The sequence below is a fragment of the Chionomys nivalis genome, chromosome 13 (assembly GCF_950005125.1).
Source record: "Chionomys nivalis chromosome 13, mChiNiv1.1, whole genome shotgun sequence".
Taxonomy (NCBI): domain Eukaryota; kingdom Metazoa; phylum Chordata; class Mammalia; order Rodentia; family Cricetidae; genus Chionomys; species Chionomys nivalis.
In genome coordinates, this window is record NC_080098.1 from 43,507,025 (window position 1) to 43,520,362 (window position 13,338).

At 40.6% G+C, this 13,338-nt stretch overlaps 1 protein-coding gene across 1 annotated transcript in view; it reads left to right on the plus strand.

Annotated features, from left to right (window-relative positions):
• The window catches only part of LOC130885512 (cytidine monophosphate-N-acetylneuraminic acid hydroxylase), a 54,915-nt gene that overhangs the window by 18,539 nt on the left and 23,038 nt on the right, over positions 1–13,338 (plus strand). The window contains exon 8 of the mRNA XM_057787051.1: positions 1,874–2,009. Within this exon, the coding sequence (XP_057643034.1) occupies positions 1,874–2,009 (136 nt within the window). The remainder of the gene's footprint in view (positions 1–1,873; positions 2,010–13,338) is intronic.

Genomic DNA, 13,338 nt, shown 5'->3' on the forward strand with positions numbered 1-13,338 from the left:
CCCTTTGAAAACTGGTTTCTTTCACTAGGAAAAAGATTCCTTGGGATCACGTTCAATTTCTTGCTCATAAGATTTATCGTCTTATTCAGTACTGCAAGCTTAGTACCCCCAGAGCTCCTCTGGAGTGTAGACGGTGTGTAATAAACACCGGGAGGGAGCGAGGGGAAGAGAGAGCGGGAAACTGTGAGGTATCTATCATGAGTCCGTTGACAGAGGAGGAGACGGAAGGTAGCTCACTTACTCAGTTCTGTAAGTGGTGGGCTGGACTTTGATGCTAACTATGACTAACAACCAAACTGGTGATTTTAGTCACTGTGAGTTGTCAGGTTACGAGAATAGAGTTCAGTTTTATAATGTACCAGTCACGTACACACTATTAAAATGTTAACGACTATAGAAGTTTCAGTGTATATAGAATGGGCTTGCCTATATTAAAATAAACTATAGGAGTTACAGTGTACATAGAATGGGCTTCCCTGTATTAAACTAAAGTCTCCAAAAATATAACAAACAAGAAAGCAAGCTTGGGACCCGTGGTTGATCTCCTGGTAAATAATCAAAATTAGCTAAATCAAACTGAGGACACATCTCCATTATCACAGGGATAATTTTCCTTCTGTCTTACTCGTCCCCTCCATTTTTTCACAGCAAGTCCCTGTCCAGTAGAGCAAGATTTAGTAAATGTTTCCATTTGTTGGCACCAGAGAAATCTTTATGCAGCCTTGAGCATATAAGTATCTAAAACCAGGATGCAAGTCAAGTATTTGCTGATAATAAATTATAAACAAATTTATTTTAAAAGATTCTTTGCTACACATATAATTTAGTATTTATTAAAAATGAAGTAAATGTTTATGTTCAAATGTTATGCTTACTTATTTACATTAAGAATTTAATCTGGGCTGGAGAGATGGCTCAGCGGTTAAGAGCATTGCCTGCTCTTCCAAAGGTCCTGAGTTCAATTCCCAGCAACCACATGGTGGCTCACAACCATCTGTAATAAGGTCTGATGACCTCTTCTGGCCTGCAGGCATACACGCAGATAGACTATTGTATACATAACAAATAAATAAATAAATAATTTAAAAAAAAAAAAGAATTTAATCTTGGCTGAATATTTGATACAGTAGATGTGGGGTGTCTCCAGCAGTTTTCAAAGTTGATTGATATTTTGATTTTATGACCAATTCTGAGAAATCCATTCACATAAATGTGTATTGCCATACAGCAGAATTATGTTTAGGTCAATTTCATAAGTTTTTGGCAATTCTATCCTGATCTCAAGTCAAAATTCTTTGAACTATTAAATTTTGTGAAGCTCAAGTCAACAACTCAAACAGCAATTTTAAATATCAAACACCCTAGCACCATAGAATCCAGAGATACACTAATTTCATATATTCTTTGGGAGGATGCTAAGAAAATATGAAGTCTTTGTTTTCCTCAATTAAACCATTCTGTTTCTATGAGATCATAAAAGGTGGCGTGTACAGTAAAAGCACACAGTTCATAGCATGTGGTGGTTCTGAATGTGAGCCAAGGGCACACACAATTGTGTTGTGATGTGTGATGACATGCCCAGTGCAAAGCATACCTGGTGTGTGCTCAGAACCAAGGCTTCAGTGACATCACATGATGAGCGGTGATGTCACACAGCACAGCACAGGTGAGCAGTGCCATTATGTGCATGATCTTTAAAATTAAGTTTTGTTGAATTCTCAGAAACCTCACAGATGTTGATTTTCTTGTGAGTGCCACATTTAGTTATACATCCTGTGTTGGGTTACAGCCCAGTTTAAGAAGCTGGGAACTAGGGCATTCACTTTCAAAAACTGATGAATGGAGAATGCTAACCTCAAACATGTCCTTTCAGAGGAATGGAAAGCCCAGTTCATTAAGGCGGAAAGAAGAAAGCTTCTGAATTACAAAGCCCAGCTGGTGAAGGACCTGCAGCCTCGGATCTACTGCCCCTTTGCTGGGTATTTTGTGGAATCGCACCCATCTGACAAGTAGGATTCTGAGCTTCGTTCCGTATTATACACTTAAGTTAGTGTCTGTCAGGATGAATGATTTTGTTTTGTGTGCACTGTGTAATGAGAAAAATATTGTGCTAATTCAAAACATCTGTGTGTGGGTGTGTGGGTGTGTGGGTACATGTGCATGTGTGTGCATGTGTTGTGTATGTGTCTCTGTGTGTGTCTGTGTCTCTGTGTGTATGTTAGTGTTTGTAGGTCAGAGTGCGTGTGTATGTGTGAGGAGGTTAAGGCCTGGGAACAACCTTGGTCCTCTGTGACATCCATCTTTTTCAGAGACAAGGCCTCTCACTAGCCTGGAACTTCAAAGAAGGCTAGGCTAGCTGGCCAGTGACGTCTCTGTCCCCCCCCCTCCCCCAGCACTGGGATGACAAGTGGCTGCCACTGAGTCTGACTTTTTTCATGAGTTCTGGGTTCCTCACGTTTGCAAGGCCAGCGCTTTACTCCCCCATTTCTCCACCCCAATAGTCCACAACCTTCTAACAAGTTCCCAATAAACAAATGAGTCAGAGCCCCCGGAGTTAGTTCAGATAGACCCTGAAAGATCTCTCTGGAAGGCAGGAGGCAGCCAACAGTTATTAAACATGAGGCTGGAAGTCAAGTGGGGCCTTTTAACTAACTCATTGAAACAATTCCCCCTGTGAGAAAGTGAGGAAGGTTTTGTACATTTGCTGGAGAGGGCAAAAGACCAAGAGCCGCCCTGTGAGAGGAGGAGCTGACATTTACCTGGCTCTAAGCTCTTTCTCCACTGCATCTCTGGGTAGAGAAAGGAACAAGTGAAAGAAGGAAGCGTTTCACTGACCTTACGGTTTCAGAGAGTTGGGCTTTGTGGTGGTCGGGAAGAAAATGGCCTCCATAGGGAGTGGTGATATTAGGAGGTGTGGCTTTGTTAAAGTAGGTGTAGCCCTGGTGGAGGAAGAGTGTCACTGTGTGTGTGGGGGGGGGGGGGCAGTGTAGCATAGCAGGGAGAGCTGGCATTTTGGACTACTTACAGTTTGAAAATACAACAGGGGAACCCATAGCTGACATCACCTGAACCCCAAATGTCTGTAAGCAGGACACCATCTGAAGAATATATAAGTGTTACTGCTTTTGTTATAGAGACAAGAACTTCCTATGCAGTTTAAGCTAGCTTTAAACTTGTCATCCCCCTGCCTCAAACTCTCCAGTATTGAGGTTATAAACCTGTACTACCGTACCCAGCTTTGAAAGTTATTTTTGGAAGTCTAGGTAATTAATAGGCATGGAATCCTCACATAATATCAGGGATATGGAAGGTTCCCAGGAAATATTTTTTCTTTTCTTTCTTCCTTTCCTCTCTTGACTCTTTACCATAGTTTCTTTTCTGGACAAACTAACCCTAAGATCAGGGAAATGCCTTCGTTTCCCTGCTCAGTAGAGGATTGCAGACATGCCTGCTGCTACTTTGTATAAAGACAAGGAGATGCGGAAGGCGTTAAATCATATTCTCAAGGGTCACTTGTTCCGCCTCAAAAGGGAAACACAAGTCCAGTGTTCACAAAGGCAAATTGAGCTGGCCCTGAAACCCCCGGGGAACAAAGCCTTCTTTAGGGTCATAGTGATTTCCATTTCAAGAGCAGGGAGAGAAGCCTGTTGCCCCTTCTTCAGTCAACTCTACTGGCTTTGCCTCTTTTCCCTGTTTGCTTTGGGAGACAGGGTCTGATGCCGGTATCCCAGATGGCCCGGGAGTTTACAGTAACTCTTGCCTAGCTTCCCAGGGATTCAGACTGTGGGAAGGAGCCTCTGGACTTTGCTCTGTTGTTGTTTTTCTTTCGCTAACACTTGGCTCCAGAAAGTAGATGCAATTCTCGGAAAGTACTCGTGCAGCCAGGAAACCAAAGTCCTGGCTTTTCAGTAGAGTGTCATCTTCTGCTCAAGTGTCATTTGACATCGACAAAGATCAGGACTCTTGGAAGACAGAAGGCACTGGGGACGGTGTGGGGAGAACACTCATGAAAATGAGCCAGAAGACTGAGTAAACCCCAGAGTTCAGCCCCGGGGTTTACTTTGCTTTGTGACCCTGAGCAGGAAACCAAGCCTCTGGGACTGAAGTACAGAAGGGAGCACTGCTCAGGCCCCATGCTGGTGGCTTGGTGGTACACATGTGGCCTCATGCGTGCACACGGTGAACAGAGCTGAAAGGTCCACGGAAGCTTTGAAAGAACTGAAATTGAAACACAGCCTGAAGATGGTGCTTTGGAACTTATAGTATGACCATGACCAGAGTGATTACTTGTTTAAGCAAAAATCTAAACCTCCACAAAGTTTAACAAAAATAAACAAATAAATAAACAAAAACTCAGACATTCAAAGAATAGTTTTCAAAGGAACAGGATGTGATTCACAATGACTTAATATCAGGAAAAACAGGAAACATGTCCTTATCAGGACAAGAGGTAAGGCAGTAGATAACCAATCCCAAATGACGCAGTTGCTGGAAATATCAGAAAAACATTTCAAACATCTATAAAAGTCACATTTCAACAAGTAATGGCCAAAACTGCTGACTGTAAAGACAGAAAGAAAGACACACACACACACACACACAGAGAGAGAGAGAGAGAGAGAGAGAGAGAGAGAGAGAGAGAGAGAGAGAGAGGAGCCAAATGGGAAATTTACATGCAAACTCTACAGTCCATAGCAGCAAACATATGGGAGAATTTCAAGTGCCTGATGGGACTGAGAAAGGCAAGAGGAAGCAAACTTGAATATAGAGCAAGAGAATTCATCAAACTTAAGAAGAAGAAAGAAGAGATTGTGACAAACAAGAATAGCTCAGGAGACCCATGGGATAACAGCAAATGTCAGGTATGCACGGAAAGGAGATAAAGACCACGGCGTACAAACAAGATGAAAAGTGAGTGACTGGAGCCAAATCTGATAAACAGCCCAAACTTAGATGCCAGAAGCACAGTAACGTACCCAAACAGTTTGAACTTGTATCAAAAGAAACCTGGACACTTCAAAACAAAACTACCAAGAAAGAAAGCTGTAGCAATATTAAATAACCTTGATTTTTCAATTGCAGAAAACAATTCAAACAGTTGGATTTTTAATCAGAAAGACAGTGAATTTTAGAAATGTGTTTACAAAACAAATAGAAGAATTGGACCTAGATCTAGGGAAGAGATCACAGGGCAGCAAGTAGAAGAGACAATGCTATGGTGGACCACTACCAGCAGATCTACCTTACAAAGCCTATGGGAACTCCTTCAGATTAAAGAGAAGCAATTCTGAAAGGAGGATGGAAATGCAAATATCTTGACATGTTTAACGGACTGCTTTCTTTCATTAGGTTCTTTAATTTGAAAGCCAAAATATAACACTGACATAATTTTCAGTATATAGAGATGTTACAGGTTAAATGGTATCTCTTCTAAATGCCCATGTTAAAGGACTGAGCCCTGAAGACCTCAAAATAAAATTTGCTTGAAGAGAGGATCTGTGCAAAGGTAATCCAGTTAAAATAAATTCCTGAGGTCAGACCTTAATCCAAGTGATGGGTGTCCTTATAACAAGGCACAGCGTGGACCTAGAGACACATAAAAGGAAGATAATACGGTGAAACAAACATAAGCTAGCCTCGAAAAGTCTGTGCTCAGCCCACACAAGGAACCCGACCTCCTGCACTGTGACTTTTGAATGCCCAGTGATAAGAAAAAAAAAGTCTTCTGTTTAACTTCTGTTCTTTAAGCATCACTGGTGTGGTACTTCATTACAGTTGTTCTGTCAAAGAAACGCAACAGAGGTGATGCAGTCTAAGTAGATGTGAGAAGCTAGTATAGAATATTATTATCACCCCGTGAGGAGCAGGTCTATAAGGGATGGGGTTAAAAACAAACCAACAGGCAGACTAAATAGAATACCAAAAGACATGCAAATAACCCAAAAACCAAAAAGGGAGGGAACAGAGAAATGCAAATAAGATGATAGGTGTGAATAAAGAAATATGGATAATTATATTAAATATGAATGATACAGATATGTAAATGAAACCACTTGGGACTTGCTGGAGTAGCCTTGCCACAAATTTAGTTGCCCAGAACAATCCTGGTCAGCACCCCTATCAAGCTGCCATAATTTCGTGGCCCACAGAAAGTGGAGATAGAAGAAGATCACAGTTTTTTTAAAAAAAAAATAACAAAATTGAACTAATAATGACAAAGATTAAAGTAGATAAAAGAAAAAGATCAAATTATGCTTATCCACAAAAAAAAAATCTGTTTTAAATGTCATAGCACAAATATGAGATAAAACGGCTCCAAGAAGCTGGTGTGGAAGAAGAAAGCTGGACCAGATGGATGTAGGCTTGAGAACAGGGTGTATGAGGGCTCACAATGAGCACAGTCAGCTCCCCGAGGCCGGCTCACTCAGGAGACAGAATAGTCTGAGACGTATGCACCAGACAGCAGATATTTAAACACACTGATAGAACCGAAGGGGGGAATCGAAACACACAGTTGCGATCGGAAGCTTCAGCATTTTCAGTCCAGTGTTTTTGAATGAACAAGAATTCAGAGTATCAGGGAAGACCTAGAAAGATGCACCACCATAAACCCTGTGGATCTGATTGACATCTATGAAGAACTCTGGCTAGGGTAGCCGAACATAGGATTTTCAAAGTCATATCAAGCACCCACCAAAGCAGCCCATATCCTGGATCCCACAACAAACCTCAACTGAGTAAAAACAAGTCACACTCAGCACGTTCTGTGATCTTAATGGAATTACACTGGAGGTCAAAAGAACTTCCCTGTTTATCTCCAATGCCTGGAAACTAAACAGCTTCTCGGTGCTCCTTGGGCCAAGGAGAAGGTCTCAGGGAAATTGGTAAGCATTTTGAATGAATAGCAAAGGCAAGTGCAGTTTCACAGTATGTGGAAAAAAGCAGGGCACAGTGGTAGGTACCCACACCTCAGCTACCACCAGGGAGACTGAGGCAGGAGAGACACTTGAACCCAAGGCCATCCCAGACAACATAGTAAGGTTGTCTCAAAAGGGAGAAAAGTACAAAAGAAAGAAGATAGTATACACAAGGCCTTGGGTTCAGTCTCTAGCAATGTAAAACTTCTTTTTAAAAAATCTAAGGATATGGGTCTTGGTTCAGTAATCTAAGTAATCTACTGTAAAAGGAAACTTCCAGGGCCTGTCGCTGTCACTCAGTGCTAGGACACTTAGCACACCCAAAGCCTGTATTCAATCCCCAGGGCTAAAACTGAATAAGTTCTAAAGGGAGTGTGAAATAAGCTCACAAGGGAAGGAAGGAATGGAGATAAAGAGTCTGTGTCAGCAAAACAGAAGAAGAAAGCATCCTCCAGGAGTGATGGCTCACTTTTAAAACCTCAGCCCCAGAGAAGAGGATAGCCATGAGTTCAAAGCCAGCCTGACTTGCATGAGTCACTAATTGATTATTATACTTTACCAAAATTTTTTTTTAAAAAAAATTTTCTATCAAGGAAAGTTGTAAGAGAATGCAAAGATTAAATGCAGTTTGGGAACATACACTGAAAACACACTTGAGAAACAGTCAGTGTTCACAGTGTGTAATAAATTCTCGAAACTCAGCAGTCAGGAAAACCTCTCAATAATCATCTTAGCCAAGAATGGAGGTGCATGCATGTTATCCCAGCAATTAAGAGACAGACCCAGGGTATTTATAAAGTCATCCACTGCTATGTGAGATAATCATTTCAAAAAGTAACAAAACACAAATTAGCAAAAACTATTATTAGTGTGTGTGTGTGCGCGCGCTCGTGCACATGCACATGAGCGTACACACACATACATGGCCTGGAAGTAAAGGTCAGAGAAAAACTTTGGGGACTTGGTCCTCTCTTTCATATTGTTAGGGTCTTTTCTCCTACACTGCATTTTAGGCTACCCGGCCCTTCAGCATTCGGATGATTCTCTTGTCTCTGCTGTCCATCTGGCTATAGGAGTGCTAGGGTTACAAATCTGCCTCACTGCATCTGACTTTTTAAAAATATGTATTCTTAGCCGGGCGGTGGTGGCGCACGCCTTTAATCCCAGCACTCGGGAGGCAGAGGCAGGTGGATCTCTGTGAGTTCGAGACCAGCCTGGTCTACAGAGCTAGTTCCAGGACAGGCTCCAAAACCACAGAAAAACCCTGTCTCGAAAAACCAAAAAAAAAAAAAAAAAAAAAAAAAAATATGTATTCTTTAGGAATCAAACTTAGTCTAGGTTTGTATGGCAAATAACGATATTGAGTCATCTCATTGGCCAAAGCAAAAGATTAATTTAAAAAATAGTATTCATGGAGGAGCTCGTGTGTGCTACAATGCATTTTATTCATATTCACTCCTGTTTCTCCCGCCAACTCCTCCGAGAACCACCCGCCATCACCCCCCCGATCAAGTTCATATTTGTTGTTTGTTTAATAGCTCACTAAGATCAATCTGTGCTGTCCACATATTCATGAGTGTGGGACCATGCATGGGGTCATGGTAGATCTATCAAGGGTCACACCTTTAAAGAGACTAATTTTTCCCTCCCCCAAAGCATCCAGCTGTTAATAACTCCCCACTCTTCATGAGCCCCTTCCCACTCCATGCTGAAATGTCAGCTGGCTTAGGCAGGGAACTACAGCTGCTGTGTTTATGGGTGCAGTGGTCCTGTCTTTTCTAAAAGACCCTTTTGCTCTGGTTCCCTCCAACCTCTGGTTCTTACAAGCTTTCTGTCCCTCTTCCATGATGGTACCTGCTTTAGTCACTGTTCTATTGCTGAGAAGAGACACCATGACCAACGCAACTCTTATAAAAGAAAGCTTGTATTGGGGTTTGCTTACAGTTTCAGAAGTTAGTCCATTATCATCATGATGGGGAGCATGGTGGCATTCATGATGCTAGAGAGGCATCTGAGAGAGAGAGAGAGAGAAAGAGAGAGAGAGAGAGAGAGAGAGAGAGAGAGAGAGAGAGAGAGAGAGAGACTGGCATGGTTTGAAACTTCCCAGTGAAATGCTTTGTTCAACAAGGCCACACCTCCTCTAACAAAGCCATGAGTGCAGCTCTCAAATAGTGATACTCCCTGGTAACAAAACATTCAAAAATATGAGTTTATGGTGGCATTTTTATTCAAACATCCACATTCCATTCCCTGGCTCCCATGTTTATAGCCATATCATAATAAAAAATTTATTTAGTTCAAATTCAAAAATTCTCATACTCTTTCATAGTCCGAACACTGTTTAAAAGTCCAAAGTCTCTTCTGAGACTAATGACAATAGCTTAACCATAAACCACTATAAAATGAAAATCAAAGAGCAAATCACATACTTCCAACATACAATGGCACAGAATATACATTACCATTCAAAGAGGGAGGAAGGGAACAAAGTGAGAAAATGTCAGATCAAAGTAAGACCTAAAGCCAGCAGGACAAACTCCAGTCTCTGCATTCCCATGTCCTATGTCAAAACACTTTCCAGATCTCCAACTCTTTTCAGCTTTATTGATTGCGGCATACATTTCTCTCTTGGGCTGGTTCCACAACTGGTTTGTCACTTTCCTTGGCAGGTACCCCACAACTCTGGCATCTCCAACATCTTGGGGTCTCCAAGGCAATCCAGGCTTCATCTTTATAGCTTCATGCAATGGCCTTTCTGGAACTTTTTGGAGATGCAAAGACCCTAATGCAACCCTAGCTTCAGATCCTTTTCTTAGCCTCAAAGGGAGATTCCATAACTCCTTTCTTATGTCCTTGACTCTAAAGCCAGAACTGTATAGCTGAAGCTGCCAAGTTCTATGCCTTGATTGACTGGAATTTGGTCCCCTCCTTCACTTACATTTGCATCGGTTTTCTGTTCTTGATAGTTTCCTTCACTGCTTACGCTTTCCTTTAATTAATTCCTTTACACAGGTTAGAAGCTTAGCTGGGGAGGATCTTGCCCTGTGACTACTATTCCCTTCATTCCATTTAACATCAGGCTTTTCTTTAAACTTTTTATCCTCTTGAGCCTAGCACTTGGCTCCAACATCATCTTTCCTGGTGCTCTTTGTAAACAGAGACTGCTCATTCATTTCCCAGCTGCCCAGACCCAAATAATCATACCAAAACTATGTTAATTAAAATACTGTTTGGCCAATAGCTCAAGCATATTCCTAGCTAGTAATTTTATCTTCAATTAACCCATTTCTATTAATCTGTGTATCACTATGAGTTTGTGGCTTACCGGTAAGTTTCTAGTGTCCTTCTCCTTCAGCAGCTCCATGGCGTCTATCTGACTCCGCCTACTTTCTCTCTATGTCTCTTCCAGCCTGGCTATACTCTGCCCTGCTAAAGGCCAAAGCAGTTTCTTTATTAACCAATGGTAATAAAACATATTCATAGCATACAGAGGGGAATCCCACATCATCTCCCCTTTTCTGTTTAAATATAAAGGAAGGTTTTAGCTTTACCATAGTAAAATTACATATAACAAAACAGTTACAAAGCAAGAATTACAATTACAATATTTAGTCTATTTCTATCTGGCAAAATTAAAGAAAATATTCTTTCATCTGTTTTATCTTTGTGAATCTAAAGTTTCATATCTAATTTATCTTTTATCATAACTAAGAAAAACTATAACTATCTGTCTTCAACTCCATCAAAGATTCCAGAAGGATATAATGTTACCTAGGTAAACAGGAAGCACAATGTAAGCAACTTTCAAAACTCTAGAATTGACAGAGACATCTCACTGCCTGGACAGTCATCCAAAGTTCTTCTGTAACATTGGGGCATCCATCTTCATACTATAAGCCCATTGTATTTGGCAGATTTTTCCATGAAACAGGAAATTTGAAAGACTGTTTCACTTATATTGGCAGTTTGTCAGTCACTTTCTTCTGTGTCCTGCAGAATGGCAGACTCTTTCATGAAGCAGGAACCCTAAAGGACTGTCTCACCATTTTAAGGCAAGTTCAGTAGTCATTTTTCTGTGGTTCTTGCATGTCCATTTTATACAGTATATCATCAAGTGGTCCAGGCAAGAGCAGTTTCTTGCTCAAATAGATAGCCTTGTCACATTAAAGGCAAATTCTATAATGAGTTTATTCAATGCCCATCAACCTCTCTGAAGTAATTGGTGCTGCCAGGAGCAGATATGTCTCACTGTTGAGGAAAGTTAAGTTCTTAAAACCTTTTAAATGCCATATTCTGTAGTCTTTGAAAGGTTTGAAGAATACCTATCCATCTGAAATATATTTTTGTAATCTGGAAAACCTAACTAATATGACTATAGTTTGACTATTATAGATGACTATCTATTAATCTGTATTTCTTAATTATACATTACATTTTTAAATGAGATGCACAAACACAATACCTTAAACAAGAACAGATACATATAGCCGGGCGGTGGTGGTGCACGCCTTCAATCCCAGCACTCGGGAGGCAGAGGCAGGCGGATCTCTGTGAGTTCGAGACCAGCCTGGTCTACAAGAGCTGGTTCCAGGACAGGCTCCAAAACCACAGAGAAACCCTGTCTCGAAAAACCAAAAAAAAAAAAAAAAAAAGATACATATACACAGTGTAACAAATTGACCTTAAATTTATATCAATAGATTAAGATCTATACCAATGCAAAATATTCATCTTTATATCATATCTCCCCTCCTTTTTATTTAGAAAGAGATTGACTGTGACCATTTAACCATTTATAATCAATGCCCTTTAAATGAAAACAGACATTTATAAACAATCATTTTAGGAATTTGGACATAGTTTTCTCCAAACTGCTTCCTCCTGTTCACTGGGCAAATTATTTTTAGGGTTAATGGAGACCTTTCAGGGGATCTTGTTCCATCAAACCACATTAGCCTGAAAGGAACCCACCCACAGGTTCTCATCTTCTGTAGAAACAAAAGCAGAGCCTGTTTTCCAAAGTAATATATCCTTAGACTCGAATTTTAAAGTCAAGATACCTTTAAAATATATATGTTGGTTTAGCTTAGCTGCCCCCAGTATCAAATGTCTCTCTGCTGTCAAGAAATTCAAAGAAAACACAATAATATACATAATCCAGATTCTCTGTGCATTTTCCATCTTTACATGACTTTTTATATCACTGTTACTGTCTCTTTAAAGACTATTTTATTTTTTAAAAACTATTTACTTCTTATAACTTTCTATACTCTTTTTCCTTTCTCTCCCAAGCCTACATACATTTTTAAACACTGTCTCATTTAGAAGTCTTTTGTGTCTGAATCGTTTTTGTCTTTTATGTCTGAATCCTAAAATCCTTTTCTGACCAGGAGCAATTTTTTTTTGAAGTGCTAAGCAGGCATAGCTAGGATTAATGCTGAAGCTTTGCCAGTTGGCTCTGCCCTGTCTAACATGGAAGTGGTATGTTTATCACCTCTGTGAGCCATACTCACCACCCCAACTCCAGGGGCGTAGTGGGTCTATGTCACCATAAAACAATTTTGCCCCATACTGCTCAAAAACCCCATTTAAGTGCTCCATAACAGAACCTCCAAAAAGATCCAGAGCTGTTCCTGTCACCAGCATGAACCAGGAAGCTGTCTCTCAAAGAAGCAATTTTTGCTGCTAATGCTGAGTCAGGAAACCTTCTCTTAAAGGAACTGTGCCTCTGCTCGCTGCCAGCAAAGAGAGCCTATCTGAAAATAAATGTGGCTACCAAGAAGTTGTGCTTGACTCCAGTTTTTATGGGTCTAGAAGCCCTATTTTTTCTTAAGCTTTTTTTTTTTTAATTTTTTTAGATCTTATGTGGATCTATGCCCCATGTTGGGCACCATTTGTAAACAGTTTCCTGGCTACCCAGACCCAAATAATCACCTAGAAAACAATGTTTGGCCAATAGCTCAACCATGTTTCTAGATAGCTCTTTTATCTTAAATTAACCAATTTTTATTAATCTGTGTATGGCCACAAGGCTGTGACTTACCTGTAAGCTTCTAGTATCCTTCTCCTTTTGCAGCTACATGATGGCTCTCTAACTTCACCTACTCTCTCTATATATCTCTTTCAGTCTGGCTATATTCTGCCCTGCTATAAGCCAAAGTGTCTTCTTTATTAACTAAGGGTAATAAAACATATTCACAGCAGAGAGAGCGGAATCCCACACCAGCTCTTTTTCTCCTCACACTGTGCAGTCCCAAAGGACTCTTTTTTTCTACTATAGACACTCGTCCTCATCCATGTTCGCAGTTTCTTTATGCATAATAGCTAGGACATGTGAACAGCCTAGAAACCCATGACATAACTGACAAATGGATAATGAAAACGTAGTGTAGCTGGATCATGTGGTAGATCTCTTTCTAGT